General features: G+C 41.2%; 1 protein-coding gene across 1 annotated transcript in view; it reads right to left on the bottom strand.

Annotated features, from left to right (window-relative positions):
• Nucleotides 1-19,939, bottom strand: part of MSRA (methionine sulfoxide reductase A) — a 233,517-nt gene extending 213,578 nt beyond the window's left edge. The window contains exon 1 of the mRNA XM_062488383.1: nt 19,798-19,939. Within this exon, the coding sequence (XP_062344367.1) occupies nt 19,798-19,939 (142 nt within the window). The remainder of the gene's footprint in view (nt 1-19,797) is intronic.
• Nucleotides 19,940-20,279: the final 340 nt, after the last annotated feature.

The following is a 20,279-nucleotide window of genomic DNA, read 5'->3' as shown; positions in this document are numbered from 1 at the left end:
CAAAGAGTGATGCAAACGCTGTGCATTTCCTGTTTTAAAACCCCAAAATTTGATGGGTTGTAACTTCAGACAAACCAGAATTTGACCCAGGTTGTAGAAGTCAGCAGCAAACAGGAAAAAGGATGACACCAAGACTGTGCTTGATCCTGGCAATATTAGCAAAATAAAATGTGATTAAACAAATGTAAAGGAAAGACAATAATGGGAATTTTTTGCTTGACCTGTAATTTAGCCCTAAAAACACTTTCAATTCCATAGCATCCAATAAATATAGGAAAACTGCTGTAGTGACTCAGAGGAACCGATGTACACTGGGCATAACTTAATTATAGAAAAAAATAGGAAAACATGGATGTCCATAATTACTAACAGTACAAGCTTCTATTCTTTCTACAACAATTTCAATAAGAAAATTATCAGAATCAGTTAGATCCTAAAGAACTGTGAGCTATTCCTCATTAATAAATGAGAATATAGCAGATAACATTTCTTAAAATACTACAAATTAATATTTTTATACCCTCACCATTTTTCCTTCTATTTTCCAACATTTTACAGCCAACAGAGAGAGTGATTTGCAGAACTGATAGGACAACCTCCCTCATCACCTCCTAAAGGTGTCTATTCCTCCACAACAACTACAAAAATTTCTCAACTCACTTAAATGATATTTTAAGAGTTACAGTGGACAAAAGAATATTGATTTTCCTCAAAATTTCTGTGTTATGAATAAAGACTGTGGCCTATAGATAATAAAGGAGTGGAATTTCACCCAAGCCAATCCCACTGTGCCAAGAGAAAACACTTTGGACTGGTGAACTACAAAATAAGCCATTATTCTGGATTAATGGTAAAGAAAATGGTAAATAGAAAGAGCCTTAAGACATATATATATATCAAATACAACTTTTTAATTTTTTTTAATATTTTTCTAGATGTTGAGGACACCTCAGCACATGGAATTCTACCATATGCAGAATATCAAGATAATCTCCCATGGCTATAGGCATGCAAAATAACACAAAATACCTCCATAAACTGCATTTCAACATTTATATTATTGTCCTACAACCATATTTAGGGAGAATCTGAGAATTTAGTTCTCAATCATACTGAGAACTGCTCATCTCTTCCTTGTCCAATAACCACATGGGTTCAGAGAAAGCGTTGATTTTAAAATTATTTAATATATCAATGTAAAAGGCACAAATTAAGCCCACTCCAGGCCAGTTTTGATCTCAAACTAGTTTGACACTAATTAAAACAGCAGACTAAACCTTGGTTTATGTCCTATTAATCACCACAAGTGCAATCAGGCATTGGCCCATCCCAGTATCAAACATGATGCTCTAATGTGAAATATTATCTGTGGTTGAATAACAAAAATGAAGTTAAACCCCAACCACCAACCCTCATCTCCACACTGAAATATGCCACATCAAGGAACTGTACAATCCAATCTAAAATAGGTATTAATTATTCATTAAGAATTAAACAGAAATTGTTCATTTATGAAGTTATTAAACCTATCCTATAATTAAGGATCACAGATGAATGGTGGCAATGAATAATCAAAGTACCCAGAAAACTACAACTGATAAAGAAAATACATAAATACAATAAACCATGTCAAATTACACCAGAAATTCCATTTGCATGCAATCCAACCAATGTTCAGGTTCCAACCATTTAAACCTTGCAATTCTAATTTCATTTTTAAACTGCCAAGTTGGGATATTTTCCGAAAAATCACCACTTGGATGAACTTTTAAAATCAAAGAGTTTAGCAGGAAGAAAAATATTCTATTATGCGGCCCAAAAGAAATATGCAGTGGTGTGCATCTCATTAAGGAACCCAAAATTTGGACGAGATATTTCAGAGATAAACAGTGTTTTCAACGTTGTAGGAACTGCTTCAAAATAACTTCAGTGTCCACAGACGTTGAAATATTTGTACAAATATTTCTCTTTATAAATGCACTGCAAGCACCCACATGTTGATCATGTTTAAAACCTGAATTTACAAAATGATTTAGGTACTTTGGAGAGAAATATAGTTATTTTAATGTATCACTTCGAAATGTAATGGTCATTTTAATATTCCCCTTAGAGGCAGCACCATAAATGTTTTCTGTTGTTTTCTGAAGTTTAATAGGGGCACCCAGTAAAGATTTGGTTTGGAATGTCACGAATAAAGAAAACAGCAAATGCTTTGGGACCGCACACGATTTCTAAGAAATAAAGGGAATTTCTTCCAGAATTCCCCATGGACAGACAAACTTAGGGCACTGTTGTGATGCAAACTCAGCCCAGCACACCCCTGATCACATCCCATGGCAATGCCTGCACAGGAACAACAGACAAGAACCACACAGAGAACAGAACTCAACTCCTCCAAACACTCCCCTTCCACCCAGGATCCATTTGAAATCCCCCATGGGATACCTATTCCCACACACAGCTGTTGAGGATATTTTTTAAGGATTTAGAAAGACAGGGTTGCTGTGTGAATAATCAAAATTTTTCTTCAAAACTCCCTAAGAAACCCTATTAAAAGGTTTCAGTGCACCAAATATTAATCACAACAGCACCTTACCCACTATTTAACTACAGCATCTTTCAAAAGGCTCACTGATGTAGTAAAAAAATCAGACAGATCTTGCTAAGAAACCAATTTAATGTAATATTAAGTAACCCAAGTTCTTGACATCAGCAAAAAGACCAGTTAATTTTAGCAGTCTCATAATACAAATGCCACAAACACAAACACATTCCTATTAAAAACCTTTCCATTAATGTTGTTTCTTCCCTCCAGCAGAGAAGAATGAGAGAAATGTACTTGTGCAGCATGCCAGGAATTGCACATCTCACAGGCTGAACAATCCAGTTTTTAAGGATAGGGTAATACTTACTCCAAGCAAAGCCGAGCCGTAAAAATCTACGATTTACAGTTACTCCCTGAAATAATAATGCTGATGATTATTCAGCAGCAGGAGGATAATCCCAGCATATCCAGGCCTAATAGGCAGTGTGATCATGTTTGCTCCCAGGAAATCAGAAGGCAGGTACCTCTCTTCCTGAAAATCCAGGCACCTTTGGAGAAAACAATGGACTTTTAGGTCCATCATTTTATTGAAATGGTGAAGTGTCCACGCTTCAGCCGTCACTGATCTTTTTTTAGTCCATTTTCTTTTAATTCCTGAGAAAAGAGCAGATTTTCTCACTGTTTGCAGCAAACAGGTTCTGTAACTACAAACTGAACTTTCCGTATCCAATGCCATCAACTGTGTCATCTTCAGACATTCCTCACTTGGCAGCAGCCGATATTTTTCCATCTCTTGTCGCTTCTAAAAGTAGAAAATTCAGCGATTTCAGATGCTCTCTAGGAAGATGCACCGAAGGGAATGTTTGAGAGCAGGAGCAGAATAACCACGCTCTGATTTTGCCCTTCAGGCATAGCCTGGGTGTCTTCGGTGTGTCCTGCTGGGTCTTCAGGTTTGTCCCTAAAGGCTGGGACATGGAGCCAGGACAGCACCAAGCAGCAAAAACAAACATCGTGGCTTTAAGAACATACTCACTTTTCTATTGAGGTGTCACAACTTTCTCTCTACTCTTACTTCACTGCTGGGTCAGATGAAATCTTTAAGGAGGTTCCATTAAAAGTTCGTTTCTGTCGAGAGAAACGCTGGAATTCCCGTTCCGAACGTATTCCGAAGGAGGTCAGGTTCGGTTTTAAAGCATGTTTGTGTCGATGAAAAGTTTTTGTTTTGCTGCAAAAAATGAAAATTCTCCCTCTTATTTACACATTCCCTCTGTTATCTTCCAAGTTACTCGGCTGCATTAGAGTTTAATCAGACATAAGGAAAAAAAAAAAATCACCAAATATCGCATTTCCCATATGTATAAACTGACATTGTGGTGGCTTCATTAAAAGCTTTTATTTCTCTACTCACTGCTAACTGGACGTCATTTAATGTCACCACCACTTCCCCAAAGAGACCAAGAGACTTAAAAAGCGATGGAAGTTTGAAAACCAAAAAAAAAAGTTGTGAGTTTTTCTGTACCCCAGGACGGTTTTCTTTCGCGAAGCTCAAGCCGAGACAGCAGACAAAAGAAGCTGATTTGACTGAGCCGTGCCAAGTCTTGCCTTTTTTTCTTCCCTCGCCTCGCTCGCTCTCTCGCTCTCTCGCTCGCTCGCTCCCAGCATGGCAACCTTCCCGAGCAGTCTTGGCGGAGCTCCAGCCTGTGCCAGCCTGTCTGAATCCTTGTTTTCCAAAAAGATGCTCTTTGCGAATCAATTAATAGATTTCCAAACAGGAAACTGTGGGTCAGTAACCAAATCTTGGCACCAACAGCCGCTGCTCCTGCCAAATCAGCTTTATAGATTTCATGGTTCCCTACCTTTTACAATGGATGCAACGTTTGTGCTCCCGGATCGTGGAGCACTGGAAGCCATTCCCTGTTCTCGCAGGGATAAGAAATCTGCTCGCTAAAAATGTCCGCATGCGACACATGAACAACCTGCAGTAAATCAAGATTCTTTGGAAGGCGGGCGTATGTGTAATTTTAATAAGCACCAAATACTCCTTAAAATACTGTGTTTTCATTCTCTCCTCCCCAGACTCATGGGAAGATGCCAGGAGCAGGAGATGTATAGATTTGAATTAAGATCACACCCAGAAGTCACGCACATTTTAACTTGATCTGAACTCCAGCTTGAAAACAACCAGTCTTCTCAATTCCACCATTATTAAAATTCAGCTGAAAATTAGTAAGAAATCAGATCCCAGCCCATATACAAAAATAAATCTCCCCACATCCATAGATCCAATGATGTCATCTGTTAATTCAACAGCTCAAGTTCTTGTGGCACTCGGAGCAGAAATGGCTCAGCGTTAACAGTCAACTCTGGTGGGAAATTTTCTGATGTGTTGTAAGACTTTAAGGATAGAAAATTACATTTGGAACTTCATTCAAGATATTCAAAATGACAAGAATTCATGCGAGGAAAATTACAGGAATAAACTTTCTTTTATCTTCAAGCCATTTGCCAAGGCAAAATGCCAACTTTTTAAAATACATGCATTACATTAATGAGCTAAATAGAATATTCTGAGGGAAAAAAAAAATCCTGAAGTGTTTGATTTTCCTAAGTTTATTCAATAGAGAGTCTCAGAAGTTCACAGAATTATAGAATGGTTTGGGCTGGAAGGGACTAAAGACCATCCTAAAGACCATATAAAGTTCCATCCCTGCCATGGGCAGGGACACCTTCCACTAGCCCAGGTTGCTCCAAGCCCTGTCCAACCTGGCCTTGGACACTTCCAGGGATCCAGGGGCAGCCACAGCTTCTCTGGGCACCCTGTGCCAGGGCCTCACCACCCTCACAGGTATCAATTCCTTCCCAATATCCAAGGAAATCCCTCTCTGTTTCTAAAGGTTCTGTTCTGTCAGAGATTGAGTGACCTTATTTAATATTAAAAAAAAAAAAAACAAACAGGTTAATTTTCTGCCCTTCATCCACCCAAGGTTCCCCTTGTCTTGCTTCCAATGATTCTAACAAAACCATCCATGTATCTCCAAGTAGCCTCCCAACTCCAGAAGAAGCACCTTTAACTTTAAAATCACATTTTTGCCTCAAATGCACCTTGCATCCTCATGACAGGGCCAGCTTGGGAAAAAAATATGTATAATCTATTTCTTTTCTTTGTGCACTTGACAGCAAACTAAGGTGTCACTCTACTGCAAGACCATCAGGCATCAACACAGGAACAAAAGGATCTCATGGAAATGATTGACAGTGGAATTAACTCTGAAAGGCTACACTACTACAGTAATCGCTATTAAATGCTCAGTTTTTAATTAGTTTTCCTTCAAAAACTGTATGCATTGACAAGAGGGGACTTCAGCAATACTAAATATATATATATATATATATATATATATAAAATTCCAATAGAAATGAACTATTTTAACTATTCCTTCATTACTCTTAGTGAAAGTTAAGACAGCAAAAACAAAGATATTTCTGAGCAGCCAAATGTTTTCATGAAAAGAATTTGCTAACTGGATGAAGAGTCTTATTTCATCCCTCAAAATACTGCTTCAAAGACAGTGGATACAACTAGAGTGGATCTCATGTGCAGGAACGAGTCCACTCTTCCTGCCTTAAAGCCTTTTGTCCGAGGTGTCGTTTACTGAAGCTCTCCTAATTCCTCTTCTCCTTTTAAGGACTCCATTCCACTGGAATTGCTCCCAGCTCCCTTTGTGACACCTTCCAGTGATGCATCCTCCAGTCCAAGGTGTTGGTATCTCTCAACAGAACTCATGTCTCCTCCTTCATTTCTCCTCCTTCACATAAAGAAGTTTCCAGCCCAATGAATTGAACGTTCAGTATCCTCTAGATGGGAAGAAAACATAAAACTTTCTCCACACCTTGTTTTGGGCCATTTTTTTCATGTTTTCTGCCTGGTTTTCACTGTGTTCCCCCTCAGCTTCTCCAGCTTGCTCTTCTTGTTGTTGTCTCCCACAGCTCTGAAGTCAGCCCTTTCCTTTCCTTCCTGCACAAAGTCTACGGATTTTTCCTTGGAAAGCTGCAATAATCCAGTACTCAACTCCCAGACAACCTGACCTGACACCAGGTTCTGTATTAGTGACTCCATAAAGTGCTTTTTCACCCTCACATGTTTCTCCTGAGCATTCTCCTCTCTCCAGCTGTCCCACTGATGTTTCTTTGACATTATTCTCTTAAAACGCGCAAAAGATGGAAAGAGTCAAATTCCTCATCACTCCCAAGTATTTTCCTATCCATCTCCAGTCCAAATTTGACCACCTTTTTTGTTTACCATTACAGAATCATGTGGAGCTCTGTCCTTCAACACGATCTATAGCCCCACGCTCAGAGAAAAATCCCCAGATTTATCCTTTCGCAGTATCTTAGCTATTACTGGTCTTTTGTTGAAGAATTAAGGAAAAAAATTAATATTGATCTGTGCCTTGGTCATCATTCATTTCAATTTTTTTTTATTTTTCCATCTTGGACTTGATGATCTTAGAGCTCTTTTCCAACCTTAATGATTCTGCGATCTTTTATGCATTTTACCTTCATGCCGCTGGAATTTGTTCATTTAAAATTCTCCCAGCGAAAGCCTCCTGATGGAGTCATATTCCCTTTTATCCACGAATTTTTCCATCTCTCTCAAATGCCTCTGTGTCTCCACAGTGTGGTATACCTGGACACCTGTCCAAGTGCACCTGTGAAGTGAGAATGATTTCCCACCTCCCAGGTGGAAAACTTCAGAATAGAAGAAGTAACTCGTTTTTTAAGCTGTTCTGTTTGGAATACAACCCCAAAAAGTTACTTTCAAATGTCAGGTATAGCTTTTATTTCCCTTTTTCTCTTTCTTGCTGGACACCTCAGTGTCATGGACCAACGAAAGCTGTGTAATATTTCATCCTGATCACCTGATATGAGGTCAGTCTGGCTGTGATAGTCCCTAAAATATTTTATTTTTAAAAATAATCACATTGGAATATCAGGGCTAACTCTATCAGTCTTTCTGCTGTCACACTCCTGTTATTTGTGGGCATTTCCATTAGACATTAGTGAAACCAATGCCTCTGAGGACAAGCCAGAGATTTTTAGGAGTCTAATTTTAGAGCCAGATGCTTTGCTGATTTATTATTGAAGGGTGAAAGTGCATCATGTGACAGGAAAAAGGTGCCTTTTACCTGGGCTGTTCATACAGAGATGATGACAAAGAATTTCCTATTAATTCTCCACTTTTCTGGGTTTTATTATTAAACAGCCAAACACTGGGGAAGCTCTAAGAACATAGAAGTGAGTGAATGCAACTATTACATAGAGACCAATAAAATGAGAAGGACTACTGAGAGAAGGAAAAAAAAAGAAGGAATATTGCAGCTACCGAGAACAGGCAAGGGAAGACAGCAAGAGCTGACGTCAACATTTCAAGAATTAACCAAATAAAATGAAAAAAAAAATATACAAGAACACAAGCATAAAGGCCTGTAAATGCATGAAAAAATGGAACATGATGGACTAGACCTGCAAGGGCCTCAGGTTCTGCAGATTCCCAAGGCCAGTCAATACAGGGACCACCTTTGGCAGCTTGTTTTGCACCGTCCCAAATTAATTCTTGTCCAGGATGGACTGCCTCCTCCTGGCAGCTGCCCCTCTACCAGCTGCATGTACCATTTATCATTTTGACAACATCATGTATGCCTGACTGTGGTCCTTCTCATGACACGGAAAACATCAGCCCCAGGAATGGAGAGTTCCAGCTGAATCCAGGTGAAAATCAAAGCAGTGGATCCACAAGCCCAGTGGGTTTAGGGCTGGCACTGTCACACTGTGGGGTGGAGTCCTGCAGCTTTGCAAGGCAAATAAATGACAAGACCAAATTCTATAGGAAGCTGTCAACAGCTTCTTAAAACCACTGTGGGATTATCCTTCAGCTGCTCATCATGTGCTGGCATTCCAGCCCAATTTGAAATCCCAAATGCATGGATCAATCTCCACGAAACGTGTTCTTCAGTTTTTTTAGGACCAGATGGTTTCCAGAGCATAGCCAACAGAATTTGCATTCCTAGGTAAAATATTTTCCCATTCTTTCCATCCAGTACCACCCAGAACACTTCCAACATAAAGTGTAATATGGATTTTTAAATCTTTTTGGTACCATTGTTTATTATCTCCTTTTAGCTCTCAGGAGAAAAACAGTTACAGGCAGGGCTGAGTGGTATTTAAAAAGTGATTGCAATGTGCAACACGAAAAATAAATGCACAGAACTTGAGGCAGAAATAGTTACTCATAACAAAATCCATTTACAGTTAACTTGGGTGGAGTGAAAATAGACTTATGGCTAGAAATTCTCAAATATCTACAATTATTATGAAAATGGAGGCTCTAAAAAAATCAAATAAATAAGAGAATTCATCCAAAATTTGGTCCAGTTAGGCTCTCATAATTCCAGTTATGAGGAATAATAACATATTCTTTGTTTTGCACTAATAGAGGGATTTACTGTAAAATTCAGGTACAAAGTGCTTTGTTTCAGACACTGAATTTTCACTAATTAAATCTTTTAAATGGTTCTACAGAGATAAGTATCTCAGAATTTCTCATCTTCATCTAGCCATCAGCCCAGAGAATGCTGAGTTTTTCCTCATTTTCCACTTCCATTATACTTAATACTTTCACAACAGGAGTACCTGGGAACGTCTGTGCATAGGTATCCAAAAGGATAAAATACACATCTGGTGACTTTTTTGACTCTCATTCAAAGTTTGCTCTTAGTTATTGTAAACTACATCAAACACTGAGTAGTTTTTAATTGGTGTGTGAATGTTTAACACCAAGACGACTCCTTAAACAAGGACTTAAGGAGAAATAAGATAATGCAAAAGGGTGGGTGTGGGAGTCTGCAATTCCACCCGACCAAGGACCTGATGGAGGAATACTCAAATCCAGCTGATGGCTCCTTCCTATCCCATCCTCTGGACATGTGTCACCAGCCCAGGCACAGCCAACAACATCCAAAACACGATGTTGTGCCCAACTGCCAACTGGCAACGGTTCCAGATCTAGGAATTTCAGAGGAACGTACTGGTTGACCAGGGAAAGGACAGAGCCATGTCAGGATGTCTCAGGATTGTCTACAGGATGTCTCCAAGGATTTAAGGATGATCTGAATCATCTCCACATCCCCAGCTAGGGGCATATTCACAGTCACAGAAACGATCTGCAATTCCCACCCTGGGAATGCAGCATTAGGCTGCATCCAGCTTTTCCTGAGTGGGATGGGATCCTCCTCCAGTAAAAGACAGCATCTTTCAAGTCATTTGAAAAGCAATTTGATGACTAAAAATGGCACAAGGGACCAGACTGCATCAAATATCAAGAAGTGTCGACAACTGGTAAGAAAACAAATGCATTAAAGCCACTCAACGGGAAGACAGGAGGTGTGAGGTCCCACCCCAAATCCCTTCAGTGCTCAAAACTCGGGGTTTAAACAGGAATTGTGTTCAGCTGCCAACATGAGAAGACACCTTTCAGAAGCAGAATGTGGCAAACAGATTGGTCTTGCTGCTTTACTCCAGAGGATGCAGCTGAACTCCTGGGCAGTTATACCCATTTATGACTGGATTTATAAGAAATGCTAACAAAGTGGATGAGGGTCAGAAAACCCTAAAGTGGTTTTTGAAAAAGGATCTTTTCTAAGTTCTGACTTTCTGAACTTAGTATCTTAAGAACCAACTGTAAACTTATCTCTGGGTCATCTTACGAGTACTTTTCTTCATATAAAGACATATTAGAACATAAGAGGACATTCTGCTTAAGAATCCACCCTCTACATTTGGTTTGCCTGTTCATTTCTTCCCTTTCTTGTTCCCTTTCTGAGTGGTAACTTGGAAAATTGTCACTCAAGATCCTACTGAAATGAAGCATTATTATTCTGTGAGAAACTTATTCTATTAGAAGTTGTCTGAGTGCAACCTTGCAACCTCTTCAAGATGAGATTTTTATCTCTGCTCCCAAGTCAAGCTCAGTAAGGGCAGAAGAAAGTTTGCATATCCCTTTTTAGGTAAGAAGAAGAATCCTTAAGGAAGAACATAAGCAAAAGAAAGAAGCAATAGAAACAGTCGACATAGACCCTATATATTGTAATGATACCTCTAGTGCAGTTATTTTGATTCTGATGATCTTACACAAAATCTTATTGCAGTTTGCCAAATCAGCAACTGATTCCCTGACTTGGAATTTTGGCATTTTTTAAAACATAAACTCAACATTTGGGAGGAGCAGATGATTACAGACATTTCCTCTCCAAGAGGAGCAGATCAGCTGCCAATCCACAGAACCCAATCTCAATGATCTCCTGAAGTCCTCTCCAACCTGGATTATCCTGTGATCCCATTCTGCCATACACAGGTACCAGTCCCTGCCAGTCCCACCAAGGACTCTGGAGTCATCCCTCTCTTCCCTCAGCCTGTTAAGTCATCAATGCCAGACTCCCCCAACTCCTGCTCCCATTTCAGCAGTTCTGGGATGAAATTTTCAGGAGTTGAACGTTCGATGAATCAAAAAGTACATTTCTGGCCCTGTAAATGGTGAATGGGGAACGTCAGAAACACAAAGACATTTCCACTGTCTGTCCCTTGCACAACACTTCTCATTCCTCACTGGGTTCCTAAAAGTTTTGAGCCAGAGACTCAGGCACTAAATCTCTATCCCCAAAGTCCTCAAGTTTAAACAAATGTCCTCAAGATGAGGGATTTCTGTCTCACATTGAGGGACACTAAAAAAATTAGTTTCCTCTGAAGTTCTGCTTCTCAGCCATTCCTGAAATGCGAGCATTCCTTCAAGAATCTCTGGAGGCACCTAGAAAGTCAAATTCCTGAGAAATTAAATCCCATACTATAGTAAAAATATAGGTATAATCTACCTGGACACATTTATCAACAGAAAACAAGATCTTATTTTCAAAACAAAGATCCAATCTCCAGTAATTCTGCATTATATGCAACAAGAATTAACTATGAGCAATACATAAGAAACTGCAATAACAATCCCTGGATTGGGATGGTTTTATTGCACAGGTTTTTATCCGATTTGTACTAACAGCTTATTTATGTGCATTATTTTAATTGTACTGGAAATTGAAATGTGAGTTTCGTACATATCATAAAAATTTGCAACAAACTAAGTGCAATAATCAAATGTATCCATATCACAGAAATTCCATACATAATAATTAAAAGATAAGCATGGAAGAATAAAGCAATGTCTATCACCCAATAAATTACAAGCCAAATAATTCAATGGTTGCAAAGTAAAAATAAATTCAATAAAAACTACATAAACCTGAAGTTAAGGCAATGTACACCACTGTAATTTGAAAGTATAAATTTGACAGGAAGACATTAATTAAACCAGAGAAGCTTTTAAAGCTGAAAGAAATTCAAAAGGAAATACTGTACATCAAAGAAACACAAAAGGACTAAGACACAGGAATTAGTACCTGAAATATTCAAGCTACCTTAAATCTGCCTTAAGGGCTATTCTGCATTTATCTTACCTCAAATTAATTAAGGTGGGGAGTTTTATTATTTACTCCTTGTGTGTTCTGAAGGAACTAAAAATGCTGCACCTCTGCAGTTCCATGTCTAAACAACTTCACTCTCATTTGGATAACCTGACTGGAAATTCTTCATTACAAGCAATATTGCATATGAGCATGAACCAGGAAAACTAAAGAAAACAAAGGAAAAAAACTGTGAATCTGTGAACCGGTATTTGGTGTAGAGAGTTGAATAAAAATACAGCTTTTGACCCTGGGCAATAAGTAAAACTTAAAGGCTTTACATTGAGTATCAACTACACGGAGAGGTCATTAGCAGAGCAAAGCCAGGACTCTTGTCTATGGCTGGTTATCACACAGACACCTCCACGTGAGCTGGTCACTGGAAGAAAAGTGGAAGAAAACAGCATTTTGGGCACTATTTCCCTGATTTAAATGTATTTTGAAGAAGCGAACACACCAGTGACTGTTCTACCTGTGACAGCCTAACTGGGTATTGCTGCAGCACCATGCAGCCCCTTCCAGTGCTCTGTCCCACCCTGTTCCTGCTGCAAGGTAAAGTGTGCCCCACACTCTCCTACCTGCTGCGCAAAGAGAAGCAGTGGGATACCTAATTCCATGTCTGTGCCTGGGATATACATTCACTTAATTCCAGAGGAAGACATGTGGGATCCAGAACACAACATTACCTAAATGTCCAGTGTCATTCCTGCACTGAAGATAAATGGACACTATCAGCCAAAGCAGCCAAATGTATCGCAGGACTCAGAAAAAAATCAGATAAAATATTCTCTACTCAGGAAAAACAACCTGAGCAAATATAACCTTGTTTTTAACTCTTATAACTGATCGGTTTAACACCCCAAATGTGGCAAATTCAGACATTTACATCCCTTTTCAAAACACCAGCAACGAGAAGCTCCTGAACCCTGTGCACCACAACCACCTTCACCCAGGAATAATTATCCCCTTTGACTGCACAGCTTTGAATGATCCCTCGGAGCAGCATCCACACACAACCCCCTCTGAGTAAAGATCCTCTGGATCCCTTTTTCATTTCAGAGAGGGAAATTACGGCATCAGCACGAGAAGCCTCCACCAAGCCTCATTTGGATGCAGGAGTTGGGTGAAGTTTCTCCCCATTTAGGCGATGCTGTCTCCCGGCAACCCGGGCTGTTGCCAGGAGAAGCCCCGGGAGCGCTTCCTCCGCACCCCCGGGCTGTGAGCCGCATGCTAAGCAGAGCTCCAGGAACTCGAACTACTGACTTTTTTTTTTTTTTTCACTTTTTTCGGTTATTTTTTTGAGGGGTTTAGTGATGAATGATGTCACATTTTCTCTTGGGATGTAGTGAGAGGTTAAGTGCAGGGTTATTCCGTCAGGGTTATTCCACCTCAAAAGCAGCATTTAGCAGCTGGATGTGCAGCTCTGTATATATATAAATATATTTCCTGTATGCGTTCTATCTCTCCAGCATCCTCTGTGCCTGTTAACTTGCTCTGCGCTGTTGTTTTCCAGCTGCCAAGAGCAAAAAAGCACATGCAAGCAGCAACAACAACAGCAAAATGTATTTTTATTGACTTAATCTTTGCTTCTCCTTGTAGCACCTTCTAAAATGTAAAATGCAATGGGGGAGGGGGTAAAAGTAATTTGTATTTTTCCAACGACAGCGCAATATTTACAGCTTCAAAATTAGGGTGTTTAGTGTGTGAACAGAATGACCTGACAAAGCACACCAAAAAAATTAGATAATAAAAAAAAGCTGTAACAGGCAGGATTTCCAAGGAAATTCATCCTGGATGTACCTGTAAAGAAGTTGTAACCACAAATTTGAGAAGTGTTTTCAGGTAATACACCATCACTAGGGTGAGGTGCTTCTCTGCTGTGAATTCTGCTTTCAATCTTGGCATACACAACAAAATTGTAATGAAACTTAATAATTTATGGAAATTGATGGCTTGAGTGTGTTTGAGAATGAAGAAATGAGTATGAGAATGAAGAAATGAGAATGAAGAAATAAGTAATTAACTCTTCTGAGTTAGAAAGGTAAATTGCAATTGGGAAAGAGCTAAGCCACATACGACGTTGTTATTCAACACACTCCACTGAACTGCAATGGAAGTCAAGTCTTGCTTTTTCTGGCCCATATTTCATACAAACTCAATAAAAATGGACAACTAATTAAATCATTATGTAGAATCCTGTACCACATAAATAAAGCAGTGGAAAACGTGAAGAAAGAAATCCTCCTAAACCTTAACATGAACGTTGAAGTTTTGCCCTGAGGTATAATCTCACTCAAGAATCTTTATTTTAGACATAAAATACAGTGATGCAAAATTCATGTCCAAAAACATTTTTTATTTGTTCATGATTACGAATTCTTTTAACCAGTAAAGGAAATAAACATGAATATTTTTCATTTTATTCCTTATTTTGAAGACATAGGAAGTACCAGACCACAGGCCACTGGTTTGACCACAATAATTTCTTGTTCAGTGTCTTAAGAATGGTAAAAAAAAAACTAACAGGGAGAGCATGTGGATCCTCTGTCAAATGACATTTTTAATCAATGTTTTCTTTAAAGAGCGTGATCTGATTCAAGCAAGAATTAACTCGTGGCAATGCTGTGCTTTCTTTTTTTTTACACAGAAGGTCAGACTAAAATTCACCATGACTTCCTTCACATTTGTAATTACTGCTCTATTAATCTTTAGATATAAAGCTAAGAGGCCTAATGGGTTTGAACAATCCTAAGGCTCTCTACCCATGAACTGCACTTTCTCTGCCTCAAAAAAAGTCAAGCCACTACAGATATGTAAGAAGATATTCTCTGACACTGTTCATTGGGAACAGTAGGAAAAACATTCTTTTAATTTATTATACATTGCTACCTCAGGATATCTAGCAGGAAAAAAAACAACTCTGTGTGTGTGTGTACGTATATGTACATGTGTATATATATATATATATATATATATATATATATATATTACTAAACATCTACATTCATAGGGCTCCTTGACTACTGCTCCTACCACTGTCATAAAATAAAATAGTTCATTAAATAGTGTAAGCAATATATCCTTACTTACTCAGAAAACACAGCCATGTTTCAGCAGCAATCAAACTAAAATTAACTCTGAAAAGTAGTTATACTAGAAAGGTGGAAGCAATAAATAAATAATGTGTGTTTTTACTATAAAGCACAACATCATATTGTACCATTATACAAGGATATGAAAGAAGTGATTTTAAAAAATGAATGCAGATGCTCTGTTGCAAGGAAAGAAAACAGCATAACAAACTCCAATTCCCAGTTATGAAATCCTGATAAACTCAACTTGCTTACAAAAAAGTAAGTGAAGTTTGCTGATGTCTGTACTCCTTTCAACTAATGCAGAGTGGTTTATCCAGGTCTAATCGCATGATTTTCTTGGATCCTCAGCGTGCACTAACATCTCTGGAACTTCAGCCTCCCTCCAGCTGAACTCTGGGAAGAGCCTGGTGCTCCTCCACAGGGATCTCAGCAGCAGCCTCACTTTTGGGAGCTCTGCTGTGGCAGATGTGGTTGCTGCGGCACAAGGAAGGAGCTCCAAGGATGTTTTATCCCATCAGGATGAGGAGAAGGAAATCAATGGGTTCTCCAAGAGACAAAGAGCTAAATGCTCTGCAGCTCTTCACTTAGGAAAGTAAAATGTTGCCAACACCACTGAAGGTGAAGAGGATGGACACTTCAGGTGCAGAAAGCTCTGGCAGAAGTTTTCCTCAAGTGCTGCACCCTAAGGCAGAGCTTGGCTCACTTGGACATCCAGGTGTGGTCACACCTTGTGTCTGATGTGACATGAACCAGAGAGCTGGCACAGCACACACAGTTGGAGCAGGGATCAGAGCAGGTTATGCAGTATTTAGGAATAATCCTTCCCAGCACAGAAAAACAGGCTGGGGAGCTGCACTCTACTGAAACACAACTCCTTGAGAGCACAGAGCTCCCGAGGGAAACAGTCCTGTCAGTAACCACAAGACAGAAGACACGGGGATCCAAAGGAAGGCTGGAAACGTACACAGATTTAGCATTTACAACTTGCAGAACTCTGGCTTATATATGGGATGATCACAGAATGTCCTGAGTTGGAAGGGACCCACAAGGATCGCTGAGTCCAACCCCTGGCCCTGCACAGGCACCCCAACAATCCCACCCTGTGCATCCCTGAGAACACCGTCCAAACTCTCCTGGAGCTCTGGCAGCTTTAGGAATGTCCCCATTCCCTGGGGAGCTGTTCCAGTGCTCAAACACCCTCCCGAGGAAGACTCTTTCCCTGATTTCCATCCCAAACCTCTCCTAACACAGCTCCAGCCATTCCCTGGGCCCTGTCCCTGGTCACAGAGACCAGAGATTGGAGCTGCCCCTACTCTGTCCCTTAGGAGGAGCTGCAGCCTCTGAAAGGTAGAGGCCCTGGGAGGCTGCCAGAGGGAGAAAAAGGCTCTTCAGATTCGTCTGAATTTTAAAGAAAAAAACTTTCTAAGAGAGTTAAGGAACAAAACGTCATGTAGAAAATCTGGGAACTTTATCAGAAACACAGAGCTGCTTAACACAATAAGATACAGAGGCCAAAAACAAGCAACAGAGGAGGCACAGGAAAACACCACCTCAGCATTTAGGCACAAAATCAGCGAGGTCAAAGCTGGAGTTCAGCCTTGCTGGGGACATAAATGGCAATAAGAAATGTACCCACAAAAATTACAGGAGTAAAATGAAGCTCAGAAAGAATCAAGGTGCACGGATGAGTAAAGGAGACAGTTCAGAAGTGTGTACAGAAAAGACTGAAGTACTCAAAACCTCTTTTGCTCAAGTCTCCACAAACAACAACTGCTCCAAAACCTCTCCAGACTGGTACAGTCAGAAAGAAAAACAGCAAACAATGTGAGGAAAAATGGGTTATGGCTACTTAAAGCTAGATGTGTTTAAATCCAAGGAGCCATATGGAGTTTTTCCAGAGCTGGGAGGTCAACTTTGCTGGTGTCGCCATCAGAGCACTGTGACAGATCAGAAATAATGAAAAACCACAGTGATTGGAGATCTCTGATGATGAGATCTGGGCTACAGTAACAATCACTTTTAAGAAAGGGAAAAAAAAAAGAATTGAAGGAGTATAGGATGCTCAGCTTCAGTTCAGTCCCAAAAGATATCATGGAGAATGCCCTCTTAGAAATTATTGTCAAATAGGGAACAAGAAAGCAATCAGGAATAGCCAACACATTTACCAAAGGCAAATCCAGCTAAGCTGCCCTTTTAGGCTGAAATGATGGCTGTGCAGAGCAAGGCAGAGCAGTGGCTGTAGCACATGTTGACTTCAGCAGGGTTCTGACATCCTCTCTCCCAGCATTTGCTGTGGGAGCTGACAAAGTCCTGGCTGGAGAAACAGCCTGCATGTCAAAAATGGGCAGGAGCAGCAGCCTCCAAAGGCAGGGATCGATACCTTCATGCCTGGTGGGCAGCAGGTGACCCTGAGGGCTGATGCTGGGATCAGAATCATTCAATAGCTGAAGCAGCAACGTGAGTGATGTGACAGGAAACAAGCTCAGCAGATCCGAGGGCAGCGTTAAACACACAGCGAGAGCAGACACAGCAAGCAGCAGAGGTTCACCCGAGGAGACCTGGAAAAGTTCCAGGTCTACACCAACAGAAAACTCAGGGAGGTCAACAGCAAGAGCATGATGATCTCAGAGCTGCTGGGAAGGAGCTGTGGTCCTGCTGGATGCCAGGTTAAATGTGCTCACAGTGCACATTTTCACAGAGATAGCAAACTGGACTCTGGACAGCAGTGAAAGGAAAAATCCCTCTATGCTGTACTGGTAAGAATTCACCTGGAATACCAAGTCCAGTCCTGGTTCCCAAATCACAAAAAAAAATTATTAACATTGCAAGGGTTTGCAAGGTCAGTCAGCCTTGAGTTGATCATCAGCCTAAAATTTTAATTGCCATTCCTTTCTGAGCAGTTTACATGTTATTGTAACACTGACAGTTCACTGGAGGGTCATGGTGTTTTTAAATACATAATACCCCATTTAGCCACAGAAAAACAGCTTACAAAATTTTATTTGCTCTTATGAAGGTGCTTTTTGCACAGCAACCCAAAATTATTCTACCTGTGCAGTTAGTCAGCATAAAATGAGTTTGGTGTGTCTTCTGTCCACTCTTTTCTCAACAAATAACATTAAGCTACCACTTTAATCATGGCAATGTGCTACTGTTGGTGCCATTCCTGGTACTCTTGTTATCACCTCTGGAGTTCACTACTGTATTTGCACAAACCCCACCTCTGCACCCCTCCTCTCAGACCACTATATCTACATCAGAAATAATATTCTTCCTGATACCTTTAATTTGACCACTACCTTCAGCTTTTTACTAAGTATCTATAAGATGCAAGATTTCATTATCCTCTTGACCACTGGGCTTATGCCATCATCCATTTATAATTCTTCCACAAGCACTTACACAACACTTGATGTGTTTAAGTATTTATTTTATGCCTTAAGTGCACATACTTTGTAAGGGTCCATAGGAGTCTGCAGCAAACATTCATATAAATAACATCTTTTTCAAGAAATACCTTGTATGTGAACTGTCCAATACATATGTCAGAGCACCTCAATGCTATTAAAATTCCTCCTGAACAGCACTGACAGTTCCATCTTCAGTTCCTAAGAGGACTGTCAGCAAGTAAATTCCTTAACTCTGGGTTGCTAGTTTGCTTACATGACTGCACACATTTACTCAAGGGAGAAAAATAACAGGAAGAATTACTAAGAACTTAAAAGCACTTCGCAAACAGAATCGCCAAGTTATTTGGGTTGGAAGGGGCCTCAAAGCTCATCTCATTCCATCCCTTGCTATGAGCAGGAAGGCTTTGCACTATCCCAGGTTGCTCCAAGCTCTGTCCAAGCTGGCCTTGGGCACTTCCAGGGATCCAGGGGCAGCCACAGCTTCTCTGGGCACCCTGTGCCAGGGCCTCACCACCCTCCCAGGGAATGATTTCTTCCTAGAACACTCACAGAAGATACACAGCATATCATTGTTTTACTTAAGCATTATTATTAAAAAAAAAAAAAAAAAGGTTAAGGAAATCTGCTTTTAGCCTGTTGCTAGCGTCAGTAAAACATAGAGAAAATTCACACATAGCCAAAAGAATATACGGAAAATAATCACAGGATGGTTTGGGTGGAAAGAAACCTTAAACTTTATTCAGGTCCATCCCCCTACCATGAGGCAGGGACAACTTCCACTATCCCAGGCTGCTCCAAGCCCTGTCCAGCCTGGCCCTGGATACTTCCAGGGATGCAGAGGCAGCCACAGCTTCTCTGCGCCAACACAGAGCCACGCTCCAACAACCTGTCCATCTTAGGGCACACAAGAAACGTGCCTGCGCGAGTGAACCGCGACATAAACACCTTCCCAAAGCACATTTACCTCCCTGTCCCCGTCTCCCCACACGGGACGCACCCCCCGCTGCCGCCATGTTCCTCCCCCGCCCTGCCCCACAGCGCGCACGCGCCGCGGAGGCCCCGCCCCGCCGCCAGGGCACCGCGCATGCGCAGGCGGAGAGCGGGGAAGGGGCGCGCGGCTGAGGCGGCGGGCGGGAGCGGGAGAGGAGAGGAGAGGAGAGGAAGGAGACGGAGTTAGCACTTACCTGGCACCGCTATACGCTGCGTCCTGCCGGGCAGCGCTTCGGTCGCCTGCGGCAGGCGGGAGGCCCAGTCGCCCATGCCGAAGGCGGAGCCGTGGAGGGTGCGGAGGAAGAGCAAGAGGTGCAGGCGGTGGCGCGGAGACATCGCCCGCTGAGGGGGAGGGGTGGGGGAACCCCAGGGAGGGAGGGTCGAGGAGGGCGCCCCCTGCCGGGCGGCGGCGAGACAGCTCTCACACACACACACACACACACACACACACACACACACCCACCCCCAGTATTTTTATTTTTATTGCCTCGGTGGTCCCTCAGGGGCATAGCCCAAGTGTCCTCAGTGTCTCTTTATCCCAACATCCCTTTCCATGGGCATTGTCCGCTGGGCCGTGTGCCTGAGAAGCACCTCTGTGGAATTCTGCTTGTTCTCAAGTCTGCCCGCGGCGTTCTTCCCAGTGCTTTGGGACCCTCATGGAGCCCAAGTCGCCTCT

This window comes from Cinclus cinclus, chromosome 3, assembly GCF_963662255.1.
Source record: "Cinclus cinclus chromosome 3, bCinCin1.1, whole genome shotgun sequence".
NCBI lineage: Eukaryota > Metazoa > Chordata > Aves > Passeriformes > Cinclidae > Cinclus > Cinclus cinclus.
Note: the sequence above shows the minus strand (reverse complement) of the source record. Positions and strands in the feature narration are given on the sequence as shown.